This window comes from Pipistrellus hanaki, assembly GCF_964339955.1.
Source record: "Pipistrellus hanaki genome assembly, chromosome: 5".
NCBI classification, from domain to species: domain Eukaryota; kingdom Metazoa; phylum Chordata; class Mammalia; order Chiroptera; family Vespertilionidae; genus Pipistrellus; species Pipistrellus hanaki.
This window is the reverse complement of record NC_140507.1, coordinates 29,160,952-29,178,227: the sequence shown is the minus strand read 5'-3', so window position 1 is coordinate 29,178,227 and position 17,276 is coordinate 29,160,952. Positions and strand designations below refer to the sequence as shown.

Sequence of the window (17,276 nt, the reverse complement as noted above, 5' to 3'; positions counted from 1 at the left end):
AGTATCTGTAGATATATAAATACCCTTACTAGGATAATCATCTCCTTCAGATTGATTTCCAGTGGTTGCAGTTTCTCGGAGCATATTATTCAAAGCAAATAAAGGCAAAATTCTTGACCTTGATTTTATGTTAGTAAATTTTAGCACTGATCTTACTATCCTGGATTGTCCCAAATATATATGGACTTATAGTAGGTAGGTTTTCAGTAGCTAATGGTTGTGCTGTCTTTTTTCCTTTTCCCTTGCCCTAAGATAGCATCTGAATTTTTGTGTGTTTGTGACACTCATTAATGAGCCCTGCTGGTAAATTTATGAATTTTTAAATGCTTTTAGAATAACTTTGAGCAGGATGAAGACTTAACTCTTCTTTGGAGACTTTAACTTGTCTCATTGTTTTTCTCTTAGCTGATACTCCTCCTCCTGCCTATATGCCACCAGATGATCAGATGGGTCAAGATAATTCCCAGCCTATGGATACAAGCAATAATATGATTCCTCAGATTATGCCCAGTATATCCAGCAGAGGTATATTTATTTTGCTGTTCTTAATCTTTCGTTTGTTTGCTTCCTTTAAACTTCTTGGCCACTTTTTAGAAACACCTTTCTTGAAGTATAATTTATATACCATAAAATTTATCCATTTTAAGTATATGATTCAACAGTTTTTATAAATGTATAAAGTTTTATACCATTACCACAGTATAGTTTTAGAGCATTGCCACATCCCTTTAAAAATATCCCTTGTGGCCGAAACCAGTTTGGCTCAGCGGTAGAGCGTCGGTCTGCGGACTGAAAGGTCCCAGGTTCGATTCCAGTCAAGGGCATGTACATAGGTTGCGGGCACATCCCTGGTAGGGGGTGTGCAAGAGGCAGCTGGTCAATGTTTCTCTCTCATCGACGTTTCTAGTTCTCTATCTCTCTCCCTTCCTCTCTGTAAGAAAATCAATAAAATATATTTTTAAAAAAATATCCCTTGTGCCTATTTTGTAGTCTTTTCCCTCTCCTAGATCCATCTTCAGAGACCTAAAATTTCAATAACTTTTAAAAATTTTTTATTTATTGTCTAAAATTTTACATATGTCTCTGACCACCCCCCCCCCCCCCCCCCCCCCCCCCCCCCCCCCGGCCATTCCCACCCTGGGCAAGTCCCCACCGCCCCAGGGTCTGTGTCCATTGATTATGCTGATATGCATGCATACAAGTTCTTTGGTTGCTCTCTAACACTCCCTCCCCTGCCATTTGTCTCTTCAGAGACCTTTTAATCTGTTTTCTATGTCTATATATTTGCCTTTTCTAAGCATTTCATATAGGTAGAATAACATATTGTATATTCTGTTACACCTGGCTTCTTTTACTTAGTATCGTCCATATTGTTGCATGTATCAGTAGTTCTTTTTTTATTATTGAACAAGTATTCCATTATGCGGATGTAAGACATTTTTTAAATCCATTCACTAGTTAATGGACATATGAATTAGTTTCCAGTTTTTGGTTAGTATAAACAATGCTATTATGAACATTATCATATAAGTCTTTGTGTGGACACTCTTTTTCTTTTTCTTGGGTAGATACCAGAAGTGGAATTTCTGAGTCATATGGTAAATTAACTATTTAAGGAAAAACTGCCAAGTTTCTCCAAACAGGCAGGACCATTTTCCATTCTTACCAATAACATATGAAGGTTCTGGTTTCTTCACATACTCTTAACACTTGTTATTTTCTTTTTATTTTATTTTAGTATAGCCATTTTAGTGGGTGTAAAGTATTATCTTACTATGGTTTAATTTGCATTTCCCTACTTATTAACCATTCATGTATCTTCTTTGGTGAAATGTTTATTCAAATCTTTTGCCCATTTTAAAATTGCATTGTTTGTCTTATTATTGAATTGTAATTGTTCTTTATATGTTCTGGATAGAAGTCCTTTATCAGATAAATTGTTTGCAAATATTTTCTCAGTCTGTGAATTGTCTTTTCATTTTCTTATGGTTATTTTTTGAAGCACAAAAGTTTTTGGTTTTGATGAGTTCAGTTTAACAGTTTTTTTCTTTTCTGGTGTTGCATCTGAGAAATTTTTTTCTGAGCTAGAACTTCTATAGCTTAGCTCTTACATTTAATGTCTGATTCCTATTGAGTTAAGCTTTTTGCGTGGAAAAGGTCTGGACACATCTTTGTGCATGTATCAATAGATATCCAGTTGGTTCTAGCACTCAGTGTTAGTTGAAAAAGAATATCATTTTTCTATTGAATTGCTTTTGTGTTTTTTCAGTAATCAGTTGATTGCAAGAGTTAGCATTGCCCTTACTGATGAAGATTAAAAAAAAAAAATAGACAAATAGATCAAAAGAACAGAAGAGAGAACCCAGAAATGGACCCACATAAATATAATTAACTGATCTTTGACAAAGGATCAAGAGCAATAATGGAGAAAAGCTCATCTTTTCAACAAATGATATAAGAACAATTGACATTCATATGTAAAAAATTAATCCGGAGACAGACTTTACACCATTCACCAAAATTACCTCAAAAGGAATCACAGACCATAATGTAAAATGCAAAACTCTAAAACTTCTAGAAAAGAACATGGGAGAAAATTTAGTTCTAAATAAGGTGATGAATTTTTAAATACAATATCAAGGCATGATCCATGAAAGAAATAAGACCCTGGTTGGTTCATTCAGTGGTTAGAGCATTGACCCTCAGACCAAAGGGTCTTTGCTTCAATTCCTGGTAAAGGGCACATACCTCAGTTGCAGGTTCAATCCCAGGCTCCGAGTTAGGGTGAGCACAGAAGGCAAACAGTTGGTGTTTCTTTCTCTTGCTCTCTCTTTCTCTTTCCCCCTCTTATCCCCCTTGCCCCCTCCCTCCCTTCCACTTTTTTCTACTGCCTCTAAAAATCAGTGGAAAAAATATCCTCACTTCTTGGGTGAGGATAAAAAAAAAAAAAGAAGTAGTCAATAAGCTGGACTTCATTAAAAATTAAAAACTTCCTATGTACAAAAGACACTGTAAAGGCAATGAGAAGACAAGCCACAGACTGGGAGAAAATATTTGCAAAATACATATCTAATAAAGAACTGTTATCCAAAATATACAAAGAACTCTTAAAACTCATCAAGAAAATGAACAACCCAATTTAAAAAAATGGGTCAAGGACATAACAGACAACTCACCGAAGATAAACACATGATAAATATATAAAAAGATGCTCCACATGATAAATATATAAAAAGATGCTCCACATCTCTGTTATTTCTTAAGAGTGCTGTTTTTAGGTGTGTTATATGTGTTTGTGATTATATAAAAAGACTGTATGTCACATTATGTTTTTCTAGGAGCCCAATGTTTCTAAAAACAGTTAAATTTCAGGCTCCGCATAGTATTATTAATATCTGAATAATGTTTGTACTTTTTCAAGTTTTAGGATTTACCTAGGAATTTGGTCATACCAACTTGCTTATAATTCATAGAATCTGCTTTCATTTAGAGCAAAATGTTTCAGATCATGAATTTTGGATTTGAATTCCTACATCTCTAGTTATTTGCTTTGCAACTTAAGATAGCTTTTTTAAATTTCTAAACCTAAGTTTCACTATTTGTAAATAGATTATTAGCATATTGATTGAATTAGACGATATTTGTAATGATCTTAGCATGTAGCATCAGGCAATAAATTATAATACCCTCCTTCTGAAAAATATGGACAATATTTATCCCAACAATCATTTTCTTTTTTTTTTTTTTTCTCCCGCTTCTCCAGAAACCAGGCAGTGCCATTTGACATATTGTATGTTAGGTGTTCCTTGGAGTACAGTTTGTTTAAGCCAAACAACTGAGTCCTTTAGAGGAATTGGCATGCAAGTCTTCTCACTTCCATAGATGTCTTTTTTTACCAACTTTCTTCCCTTTTCAGTCATATTTTGTGCTTTTTTTCTTTGACAGAGAGGTAACAAAAGGAAAATCAAAGTTAAACTGCAATGCTTGAGTCACCAGTTAACAATATATCCTTTGCCTTGAGCAGACGCAAAGCTTTTCTTTTTCTTCTTCTCATCCTAACTAAAATTGTCTTTTCAGTTTTGCTTAGCAGTTTTTCCCTACAAGCTTCTGCTCATTCTTGGCTCTAGTTTTCCTGACACTATTCTTATAACTTCCTGTTACTCATCTGTATGTGTCTTTGGTTATGGGCCCCTCCTTGTTCCATTTTTGTATAAACTTCTTTAAAATCTGAGCTGTTAGGATTTCTTTTTATGGGTCCACATTAATATATTGTTTTCTGTTTCTTCTCATCTGAATTCTTTGCAATTGAATAATCAGAATTAAATTTTAAAAGTTAACCAATTCTTTCCCACTGCCTATATAGGCCATGTGACCACTCTTAAGTTTTCTCACATGTTTATCCCTGTGTGTGTGTGTGTGTGTGTGTGTGTGTGTGTGTGTGTCTATACTAGAGGCCCGGTTCATGAAATTCATGCATGGAGGGGGGGAAAGGGGGATAGGTATGTGTCCTTCAGCCCAGCCTGCACCCTCTCCAATCTGGGATCCCTCTCACAATCCAGGACTGCTGGTTCCCAACCGCTCATTTGCCTGCTTGCCTGATTGCTCCTAACTACTTCTGCTTGCCAGCCTGATTACCCACTCCCTGGCCAGGCTGATCAATGCCTAACTGTTCTCTTGCTGGCCTGATTGCCCCCCAACTGCCCTTTCCTGCAGGCCTGATCACCCCCAACTCTCCTCCCCTGCTGGCCCAGTAACCCCTAACTGCCCTCCCCTGCTGGCCTGATTGCCTCCCAACTGCCCTCCCCTGCAGGCCTAGTCTCCCCGAATTCTTTCCCTTGCTGGCCTGGTTGCCCTCAACTGCCATCCCCTGCAGGCCTGGTCACCCCCAATTGCCCTCCTCTGCCAGCCCGGTCACCCTTAACTGCCTTCCCCTGCAGGCCTGGTCACTCACAACTGCCCTCCCCTGCTGGTCATCTGTGGCAGCTAGCATGTGTCTACATAGGGGTGGTCATCTTTGACCACATTGGGGCGGCCATCTTATGTGTTGGAGTGATGGACAATTTGCATATCACTCTTTTATTAGATAGGATTTCAGAGAAGAAGGGAGAGGGAGAGATTGAAACATCAATGATGAGAATCATTGATCAGCTGCCTCCTGCACACCCCCTACTGGGGATTGAGCCCGCAGCCTGGTCCTGTGCCCTGACTCAGAATCGAACATGGGACCCTTCAGTCCACAGGCTGATGCTCTATTCACTGAGCCAAACTGGCTAGGGATATCCCTGCTGTTTTAAAAGAAAATTGAGGGTCCATGACTTCTGCCTGATTACAGATCCAAGACAGACATCCTACTAGCACTGTAGGAAGAGCTTCCTTGCCCCTCCCACCCACTGTGTCCATTATGAATTACTGACTTTTACATGAGTCAGAATTTGGTCAGTACAGATAGATATTCATTAACTTATAATAAACCAATTGAAAATTGTAAATATTTTAAGAAAGCATTTAATACGCCTAACCTATCATGTAGACAGTCATTTCATATGTGTAAAAAGACAATTTTATTTCTTTCCAATCTGTATACCTTTTTTTTTTTTTAATATATTTTATTGATTTTTTTTTTTTGCCCCCCACCCTCCCTCCCATACATACCCTCCCTCCCCAGAGTTTTATGTCCATTGGTTGTACTTATATGCATGTATGCAAGTCCTTCGGTTGATCTATTATCTCCCCCCAATCTTCCTCCCCTCCCCACTGTAATTTGACAGTCTGCCTGTTGCTTTACTTTCTCTATATCTATCTCTTGGTTCATCAGTTTATAATGTTCTTTATCATCCACAAATGAGTGAGGTCATGTGGTGTTTCTCTTTCATTGATTGGCTTATTTCACTCAGCATAATGTTCTCCAATTCCATCCAAGTTGCTGCAAATGATGAGAATTCCTTCTTTTTTATGGCAGCATAGTATTCCATTGTGTAGATGTACCATAGTTTTTGGATCCAATCATCTGCTGGCGGGCACCTAGGCTGTTTCCAAATTCTGGCTATTGTAGATTGTGCTGCTATGAACATAGGGGTGCATATATCCTTTCTGATTGGTGTTTCTAGTTTCTTGGGATATATTCCTAGGAGTGGGATTACTGGGTCAAATGGGAGTTCCATTTTCAGTTTTTTGAGGAAACTCCACACTGTTCTCCACCGTGGTTGCACCAGTCTGCATTCCCACCAGCAGTGCACGAGGGTTCCTTTTTCTCCGCAACCTCGCCAACACTTGTCGTTTGTTGATTTGTTGATGTTGGCCATTCTGACAGGTGTGAGATGGTACCGCATTGTTGTTTTGATTTGCACCTCTCGGACAATACCTTTTTATTTCCTTTTCTTGTCTTGGTGCATCAGCTAGGACTTCCAATACGATGTTGAAAAGGAGTGGTGAGCCGAAACCAGTTTGGCTCAATAGATAGAATGGCAGTCTGTGGACTGAAAGGTCCCAGGTTCGATTCAAGTCAAGGGCATGTACTTTGGTTGTGGGCACATCCCCAGTAGGGGGCGTACAGGAGGCAGCTGATCGATGTCTGTCTCTCATCGATGTTTCTAACTCTCTCTCTCTCCCTTTCTGTAAAAAATCAATAAAATATATTAAAAAAAAGAAAGAAAGAAAAGGAGTGGTGAGAGCATCCTTATCTTGTTACTGCTAATCTTAGCAAAAGCTTCTAGTTTTTCACCATTAAGTATGTAGTATGTTAGCTGTAGATTTTTTTGTAAATATTCTTTATCAAGTTGAGGAAGTTCCCCTCTCTTCTGGTTTACTGAGTGTCTCACATATTTTTTTTAGTTCAGATTTTTGTTTAATGTAATTTTATAGATACTGGTATAGTTAAATTTTTTAGGATGCTGAAACAGGTTTGTCATTGCAAATTTAAACCTGGATTAGATCCTGCTAGGAAAACAATTTAAAATGTGATGTTGGCTATCCTTGTATTTGTATATTTTTAAAAATTATCTTATTCAAGGCATTTTGGAGTGGTTTTTTTTTTTTTTTTTTTTTTTTTTGGATACAGACTCAAAGCTAGGAAGGACAGTGAGACTAAGTGAAATATCTGAAAATTTTCTTTTTCATATAGTGCCTGGTTTGGGTTAGAGGGAAGCACCTAAAGAATCTGGAGTTTCGGATTCATTAAATATTTCTTTCTATTTGGTTTGTTCACAGATGTTCAACCTGTTGCCTATGAAGAGCCCAAACATTGGTGTTCAATTGTTTACTATGAATTAAACAATCGTGTTGGGGAAGCTTTTCATGCGTCTTCTACTAGCGTGTTAGTAGATGGATTCACAGACCCTTCAAATAACAAAAGTAGATTCTGTTTGGGGTTGTTGTCAAACGTTAATCGTAATTCGACAATTGAAAACACTAGGAGACATATTGGAAAAGGTAATTTTGTTATTTCCCTACATTCACTTGAATTCTGTTTTTGTTGTACTTTCTGTGTCCATTGTGTAAGTTGCTGGAACATACAAAGCTTAAGGTGTAGACTCTGCCCTCAAGTTGCAGGTGTTGAAGTAAGACATAATCAATCCTCTTTTCTTTATCCTGCTTGATTATTCTTCATAGTACTTAGAATCTGAAAGCATATTACTTCTATGTTTATATTTTTAATAATTTTCTGACTAGACTATAAGCTTTACAGAAATTTGCATTATTTACAACATCTTCAGCCACTAGAGCAGTGGCTGACTCATAGTAAATACACAACAAATATTTGTGGAATAAAGGAATGCTATGGAAGGATTAGGGTTTTATTATTATGTTATTTATGGAGTATTTTGGGTTGAGATGACATATAGGAATTTCTGTTATGTTCAAGGAAAGGGGTTACAGGTAGGAAGTACAGTTTGAGTGATATAAATCTTCCATAGCTTCACCATCACCCCTCCCACCTTTTAATTCAAGTAGTAAGATTTTATTTATTATTTGTCCTACAAGACAGTTGCCATAACAAACAAAGAAATTCTCACAATGCAATGAAATGTCAGAGTCTCTTTTATCAAGTGGTCAAAAAGGAAGTCTGTCTTAGGTAGCGTGTGTATTGCTTCTTTCTTAAGAACTTCTGTTTTTATCGCTTAATGCTTTTTTGACTTGAGAAAATCTTAGTCCAAATACTGAACAAAGGGCAAATAATTATAATTGTAATGCAATTTCTCACAGAAAAGATTCAGAAAAATACTATGGCCAAAAATAAATTGAAAAGGAAGTTTTCATTCTCTTTTGACTTTAGCCAACTTGATTTTTCGGAGAAATGCCTCACTTCTATGCATTGATGTTCTCACTATAGTAGGATAATTCAAGAGAAATCTACTTTGTAAATTCTAGAATTGGTTTTCCCTTTCCCCTTAGCATATACAGTTCTAGGACCCTTTCTTCTCAGGGTCATCTTTAGTTGCTCAGAAAAGAAAAGTTTTTAATGTTTCAGTTTAATACAAGTCTCTGACTCATGGGTGTGCAGAGGTATGTATGTACAAAGATGATATTTTTAGCACTGTTTGCAGTAGTAAAAAGTTGGGAACAACTTCAGCTTTAGCTGTATAATTTGAATTTTTAACATTGTAACTATGTTCATATTTATTTATGTTAAATACCAAAAATATTTTTAATTTTTATTTATTTTAATCTCTTAAAGATTTATTGATTTGAGAGAAAAAGAAAGACATTGATTTGTCATTCCATTTATTCATGCATTTATTGGTTGATTCTTATATGTGCCTGACTGGGGATCAAACCCGCAACCTTGATGTATAGAGTCAGTGCTCTAACCAACTGATCTACCTTGCCAGGACTGAAAACATTTTAAAAAATATATATTTTATTGATTTTTTTTACAGAGAGATGGGAGAGGGATAGAAAGCTAGAAACATTGATGAGAGAGAAATATTGACCAGCTGCCTCCTGCACATCCCCCATTGGGGATGTGCCTGCAACCAATGTACATGTCATTGACCGGAATTGAACCTGGGACCCTTCAGCCCACAGGCCGACATTCTATCCACTGAGCCAAACAAGTTTCGGCCGAAAACACTTTTTTAAAGGAAAGGTAAATCTGCCATTTACAGGCTCCTTATGTGACCTAAATTTACATATATGCCTTAGGGTTTTTTTGATGTGTGTGTGTGTGGATTTTTGTTGTTGTTGTTGTTACTCTTCCCTCTGTTAGCAAAAGGAGTGCAAAATTCTTTGCCAAATGACTATAAATGATAGTTGATAGCACCAAACATTCCTTTGAAAGAACTCATCCTAAGGTACTTTTTGTTTCTCTCTCTTTTTTCCCGTTGCTTTATCTCATAGAGATGATAAATGATAGTTAAAAAAGGGAAAAAAGCCATAGGAATTGATAACCTCTTATGCTGCCAATTTGAGTCTTAAGTGTCAGTTACTTGAGGACAATTTTAGATTTAACCTCTTGATTATCTTTGGCAGAGTAAGGCCATCTAGTGGTACCTTCTATCTAAAGACTGGGGAGTTTGCTATAGAGTAGTGGGTGTTCTTGGTTGCATCTCATACAGCCTCTTTGGTTCCATTATACTGCTTTTTTGATTCTTGTATTGCTTATCTTTTTAAGGTGTTCATCTGTACTATGTTGGTGGAGAGGTGTATGCAGAGTGTCTCAGTGATAGCAGCATCTTTGTACAGAGTAGGAACTGCAACTTTCATCACGGCTTTCATCCTACCACTGTCTGTAAGATTCCCAGCAGCTGCAGCCTCAAAATTTTTAACAATCAAGAGTTTGCACAGCTTCTGGCTCAGTCTGTCAACCATGGGTTTGAGGCAGTTTATGAGCTCACCAAAATGTGTACAATTCGAATGAGTTTTGTCAAGGTAAGTGGGTTGTAACTTGTAGCTTAATTTGAGTCATTGCAAATATGTATATTATATGTCTGTAGGATATAATTTTTAAAAAGCCATTATTAAATGTAAGGTGGTAATTTTGACCTGATTTAATAGGTTTTTAAATGAAATTCTTAAATCTATAACTTTGACTACATTGTAGATCTATGATTTTATTTTATAAACCAAACATTATAAAATGCATAATACTGATTTTGATGATGAATAGGGGTTGAATTTATAAAGAAATTAAGTTAAAGGCTACATTGCTAGAGAGCATTTTAAAATACATATGTATTTTTATTGATTTTAGAGAGGAAGGGAGCGAGAGAGAGAAATAGAAACATCAATGATGAGAGAGAATCATTAATCAGCTGCCTCCTTCATGCTCCACACTGGGGATTGAGCCCACAAGCTGGGCTCTGACTGGGAATTGAACCATGACTTTCTGGTCGTAGGTCGATGCTCAACCACTGAACCACCTTGGCAGGGCAAGAGCATTTAATATTAGCATTTCTTTTGAAATCCCTAGTTTTAGCAATTTAAATTATTATTAGATCCCATTAGAGTAACTTTTAAAGGGTTCTTTAGGATATTAAAATTATTTTCCTTGTTCCTAAGTTTTGTTATTGATAATTTGTTAAGTTTAAAAAATTACTTTTCAAATTTATCATTTACTCTTGACCAGATTTATTGGCATTCCAAAGATGATGATGGTTCATGAACAAAATTTGGAAAGAATTTTAGTGATATATTTAAGCAACCTGTACTTGGTCCTTATGAATTTAGCCCAAGAGCAACTGTCAAATGCTATGTGTGGGTGCTTTCTTTTTGGCATTCAGTCCTACAATCCAGTACTTCCTTGCTGCTTCCTTATAGGTCTGTCATAAGCATCAGTTTATCAGTAGCCTTGAAGTTACTTATTCCCTCCCTACTATAGAAACCTGACTTTTGCATATTTAATATTGTTTCCTCATTCCTGTTCCTTTCCTCTACACCAGCACTCTTCAACCCCCCTCCTGGACTCCTCTCCCTGTGTACCCCCACCCCCACAGCTCCCTGGCCCCCACCTACTTTTCCTGGGTCAGGATTACTATAAGTGGTAAAGCAGAGAGTTTGATAAATCAGGGCAAGTAAAAGTGAGAAAATTTTAATCTTTGTCTGGAGTTTTAGGATAAAGTGTCCTAGCTCAATTCATCCCAGCAATTTTCTATTTTAAAGAATAATTGATATGTGATTGCCACTTAAATTATACTTGCATGCCTTGATCAGATCTACAATGCCTTATTTGATTAAAAAAACACACACAAGAAAAACGCTAAAACCTGAAAGCAAAAAATTTTGGTGACAAAATGTGATGTGAACTTATATGAGGCTATTTATATGTTTTAATTTTCCCTTTTAATTAGAACGTATCTAACTGAAGAAATATTAATTTTAAATTATGAGATATTGCATTTTAGAAAATATTAACTTTATAAAATTAAATAAAGAAATCTGAAATAATTTCTTCCAAGGGTTTCTATTAATGGAATTATATTATTAAAAAATGCACATATCTTTCAATAATGCAGCTATTGTGTTGATTTTAACTCCATGGTTAATGCTGATTGGTTTTGTGATTTTTTTAAAAGTACATTCTGCATATGTCTACTGTTAAAGTATCTTTTTGTTAGTGCCCTAAATTTGGTGTCTACTGGTTCATTTTACAGGGCTGGGGAGCAGAATATCACCGGCAGGATGTTACCAGCACCCCGTGTTGGATTGAGATTCATCTTCATGGGCCTCTTCAATGGCTGGATAAAGTCCTCACTCAGATGGGCTCCCCTCTGAACCCCATATCTTCTGTTTCATAGTGCAGAGTATTCTCTTCAGTTTTGTTATTAGTGGACTTGTTTTAATTTTAGGGAAACTTTCAGTACAGATACTGTGAGCTTACATGGAAAACAGCTTTTTTTTATATATATAATTATGACCAATACATTTGTATTTTGTGATGAATCTACATTTGTTTGTATTAATGTTCACATGATTAACTTTCAAAATTGTTGTGAAAGATGCAGAAAAATTATCATGCCCCAGTTCAAAAGTTTGGCATTAATCTTAAACTGGAACATACTTTTTTGCCTTATTGTCTCAACAAATTTTTTTGTTAAAATGTTTTTGAAAAAGTAAAAAACAACACATAATGAAAAATTATGTAAATAACCATGTAATAAGAGGGTATACAGTGAAAAGTCTTCCCTTTGATTCTTGAACCTTAAGAAGCTGTACTTTTACCAGTTTCTGTGTCCCACCAACTTTTAAAAAGTCTAATTCATTGTTCTATTAAAGCATGAGGTAGGGGCTTAAGAGAAACTATAAAAAAGAATCTTCTATTTGAAGGAACACTATTCACTGCTGTAACAAGCAGTGTCCAGTAAAAAACAAGTGATAGTTTTCTAGATGACATCATAACATTTACACTTAATACAGCTAAATGTTTGTCAGTGTATTGTGTCTTCACTCAGTATATCTTTTGTAAAACATTTCCTTTAAAAAAAAAGAAATTATTGCCAACAACAGGTCTCCAGTATGTGTCATTTACTCAGAACCTGTCATAAGTACTACTTTATAGCTAGCGACAGCACATGCACAGCCTTGGTCAGCTATGTTTGCTGCTTTCGGCCAGTGTTGTAAGGACTCTAATTTCGACATGCATTAATCTTTTATTTTGCACTTTGATGGGTGACAGTTTTTAGTGTAACCTTTTGTGAAACACACTCAAGTGACTTGGACTTAAATGCTCATCCTTACTTCCCTTGGTACTCCCTTTGTATTAACACTGCAATTTATAGATTACACTTGTAGGAAGTTATACCTTTTTTTTTTTTTTTTTTTTTTAGCTTTTGTTGTATTTTCAGCCTAGATTATAATACTGTTGTTCTGTAGCTCCAGCTTAAGGTGCCTTTTTAATTCCAGTTTTATGGATGTTTTTAGTGTTGAAAAGTCATGTACTTATTAATCCCATTGCTCTTATTACATCAGTCTCCCCCTGCAAGGACCTGCATGCTATAGCCATAGAAGCTTCTTCAGTCTAGTCCCGAGGTTGGGGTACTGGTGATAATTAAATGAATCAGTGGTGGTTGAGATAGCTGATTTAAAAACTTTCATGTGTCAAAGAACATAGACTGTTCTGTCAGTTACCATGCATGCTCTTTTGACTTTTTTTTTTTTTTTTTTAGTACCTTTGTAAATGCTAGTCACCCAGAACACAATTCTCAGAAAGGAAAGACATGAAAACCCTAAAATATCCATTTAATCAATCACGCTCAAAGGGTTTGGATAAAAGACTCTTTACCCCTTTTTCTATGGTGCAGTCAGATGGACTCTTAGTTATGGCATGAGAACAAAGACATTATTTTGAAAAAATGTGACCTAATTTACCTATCAGAAAAAGTTTATTTTCTGGTGTCTTGTAGTACTATGTGGAGCTATGTCAGTTTTGTGTTTAAAATGTAAGTTTGGTTTGACTTTCTACCTGATCCTTTCTACTTTTGTGAGGAAGTAAATACATTTTTTTTTTTTTGAGAAAAGGAGAATGTAATTCTGTTCTCTGTGACATTATTTATTGCTTTTACAAAGTGCAACCAATGGATGGTTTTAGTTCTTTCAGATGAAGTGCCTTCCATGTGCTTCAATTCACAGCCCTTTGCTGGGTGAGAGGATACTTTCTGATAGTCACCTGAGCCTTAAACATAAGTTTTCCATGACATACATTATCAATCTTCTGTAATTGTGTCAGCCATCTGAAAGAGGATACTATTTGCTTAGTGACAGAACAATTTTTATTTACATCTTTTTTTTTTGCTTACCAGGCTCATATAATTTGTGGAACAAATTTGTAGGAAAAAAACATCCAGGTTGAGTGATAGAAACATGTAATCAACCTCAGTGGGCTTGAACTGAAGGAAACTATGGAATTGTTTTATTGATACTTTCCATTGAGTTAATTAAAAAATAGTTTTTATTCATGTCACAGCTTTTAGAGTTAGCATGATTTTATGTGATTGGCCTTTTCTGTGGTTTTTCTAAGGAGCTGTGTATCCTGAATGACCTGAAACTATTAACTGTTAAGAGTTTCATGGAGAACCATAAGTCTGTTGTATTTACTAAAAATTGTCAATTCCACATCCCTGGATTTTAAATGAAAACTTAATCTGGCTGCTTCTATGATTCCCAAAGATGCCCAGTATCCATGGATAGGCAATAAAAGTTGCCAGTAAGATATTTTAAAACTAAATGAAATGCTCATCAACGGAAAGAAAGTACCTCTGAAAGACACCATTTCAGAAAATTATAGTTTTATGTTTTTATTTAATTTCCAGATGGTTTATCAAACATTGCCACAATTTTATAGCATATACAACTTATCAATATATGCCAGCTGAAGAGACAGTCTGGGAATAATAAAATTACAACCAATTTGGTAAATGCAAAAAGAAGACTAGAATCAAAATTGATTTCGGTAATGAATTAAAGCAACAGAAAGATGCTGATTGGGGGGAAAAATAGAATTTAAAAGGTGCATTTGACTAACATTGCTACATAATGGATACTATGATCTGGTGGGTATTGCCTGACTTAAGTTATGAAATGAAAACTAGTCAGGATAGTATTGGCCTATTGAGACTAACATATTTTCTTCAGAGAAAATTCAAAGGAGACTTCAACCAAAATGTCAAATACATACATCAGAATATAAATAAATTTTCACATTTTATTATTGTTATATAAGAAACTGATAATAGAATTGGCTGGGTTTCTGAGGTCAAATCCAGTGTAAAATTACTAGATAGTTCAAGAAGCTACTCCTAATAGTACAAAAAGAGGATGTAGCCATGTACTTTTTATACATTTGAGAGTAAGACATTCTTTTAGAATATCACATGATCAAATATTCAGATCTGAAATGTATTATCAAGACAAAAATTGGTGCTCATTAAAAAACCTTCTGTATTTGAAGGGACCCGCTGGAAATGATCCTCCTGTAATAGTGTCTGCTGAGGGAGAAAGTTTTTACAAAAGATCAAATCCTACCAATAGCAGAGGGACTTGAAAAAGTTTTATAGTAGCAGTTTCAGTTCTATGCTTCTATTATAGAGAGTATCCAATATACCAGTTCAGATCCATTTCTTCATACTTTTTTCTAGTTGTTTGCTTAATATTACTTTGGATCATTATCGCTTTCCCACTTAAAATATATTAATATCTTTTATACTTTCTGAAGAAGGAAGAACCTTTAGGTCAGTGTTTTTCAACCTTTTTTGGGCAAAGGCACACTTGTTTCATGAAAAAAATCACGAGGCACACCACCATTAGAAAATGTTAAAAAATTTAACTCTGTGCCTATATTGACTATATATAAAGTAATTCTCTTGAATAGGAATCAAATAAACACAAAGAAAGTATTTTATAATTACTTTATTATGAAATATTAAGTAAACAAAATAGTGAAAAATTATAAAATTCTTGTCTTGTCTGCACCTACGGCACACCAGGCAACCGCGGAACAGCGGTTGAAAAACGCTGCTTTAGGTAATTATTGAATTCAACTTCCAATGATGACTTACATTTTGGACCTGTTGACTTTTAATAGAGTGAGAGAGCTTCTTTGTCTTCTTAGTTAAAGCCTCATTTAGTCTCTTGTAGGAATATAAATGTTTCCTCTTCATACTCATCAGCTAGATAAACACGGACCTTTTAAGGTAGTAGATAGCCTGGTGGTTTTAGAAGTGTTTGGTGATTTTTATGGGAGCAAGTTTTCGTAAGCATTAGTTTATGGATGGTCTCCTCAGATATTAACTAGGGGAGCTTTTGGGGGGTGATCTCAAGTTTGATACCCGTTTTCCCCCTGAACAGCATTTTCCTCGTTAAAGCAGGTAGGATTCTGGGGAGGTTTTCTTCTTAAGAGAAGATCCGTGTATGGAAAGTGAGAATTCAAGGCATCACTTCTGCAGAAACAGTTTTACCTGCTGCACAGAAACTTGGACATTTCTCTGGAATCCACTGGATTGCAGTTCAGGTTCAGCGTGTCCTAACTACAAAGAGGTAACTGTGTTTATCAAGCCATTGTTATACTGGATTATTACTAATAGAAACTTATCTTCTAACATACAACTATGTTATAATTGAAGTATTACCCAAAAATTGGATGGCTAACAAAAAACAAAGATTTTACATATATATATATATTAAAGTAAGAGCTTATGCTATAATAATGGCTGGTAGCAATTGCTGTAAAACCAGTGATGAGTTGTTCTGTTGAAAAGATCTAGTCAGAGCAGGATTTTCCTGTCCTTCATAGCACAGTGAAAAAGGTTTGCATGGTTCTTATCTAACTCTGTTCTTAACATTCTTAAAACCACCATTCTTTTGTCCTGTAAGGTTTTATTTGAAGATGCTGTTTTTAAAAAGTTTAAAATTTTGTGTACAGATACATTTTTATCCCCATTATTAGGTACCAGTTGGTGTTAGCTATAACCGAGTTAGCTATAACCAAGTTCCAGTGAGGTCAGACAAGCCTAGGTTCTTTATAAAAGAAACATCTTTTAGATTTGGATTTCTCATTGCAGATGATGTTGCTTTGATTCATTCATTAAGTCTTTTAACTGTAGGGACTCGTGAAGGTTATAGAAGTGGTTTTCTTTTTAACCTTATTGGTTAAGTTGCATTTTGAAAATTACTTATTTTAAAATTGGACAAGATTATAATGAAAACTGGATGTTTATATGTATCTGTCCATGTTCTCTCAAATAGATATTTCTTATGCAGATAATAAAGACCAAACCAATGGCTGCACTATAGGTCTGCTTCTTATTTGTACTTGTTCTGCTTCTGTTTATGTTGTAAAAAGTGAAATTCTAGCAACATACTTTCATTCTGTTATCTTTTTTATACTTATAAAAATGTATTAGGTTTTACTATATTGTGCTTTTCAAAGCCATAACTCGTAAGAACTTCATTTTTGCATATTGTTTGCTAATACTTTATTTTAATAAACCTCAAAACCTGTTTAATGTGTGTGTGTGTTTTTTTTTCCCTCTGTTTTTGTGGGTGTGCTCCGTTTTAACTTGCTTCTTTGGAGTTATAAAAAGGAGAGAGTATTAGTTGCTGTGACAAGCTGTGTTTGTGCACTAATGATAGAAAATGGAAATATGTCTTGTCACTCAGCATGAGGTTTTGCTCAGAATGGTTAATACTTTCCCATTCTGTTTCTAAGAGTGTTGATGATTATTCTTCGCTAGTTTTGATCTGTTTTGAAAAGGATTTGGATCTAAAGTCTGTTTGTGTGTGTGTGTGTGGTTTTTTTTTTGTTTTGTTTTGTTTTTTAGTTTAACCACCGATTTCCCTTCTTTAGA

General features: G+C 35.4%; 1 protein-coding gene across 2 annotated transcripts in view; it reads left to right on the top strand.

The window, feature by feature from the left end:
• SMAD5 (SMAD family member 5) overlaps positions 1 to 16,929 on the top strand; it is a 42,452-nt gene extending 25,523 nt beyond the window's left edge. For both annotated transcript variants that reach the window (XM_084884562.1, XM_084884563.1), the window contains 5 exons: positions 406 to 525; positions 7,207 to 7,428; positions 9,611 to 9,867; positions 11,589 to 15,161; positions 15,454 to 16,929. In XM_084884562.1, the coding sequence (XP_084740688.1) occupies positions 406 to 525; positions 7,207 to 7,428; positions 9,611 to 9,867; positions 11,589 to 11,732 (743 nt within the window). In that variant the 3' untranslated portion in view covers positions 11,733 to 15,161; positions 15,454 to 16,929. The remainder of the gene's footprint in view (positions 1 to 405; positions 526 to 7,206; positions 7,429 to 9,610; positions 9,868 to 11,588; positions 15,162 to 15,453) is intronic.
• Positions 16,930 to 17,276: the final 347 nt, after the last annotated feature.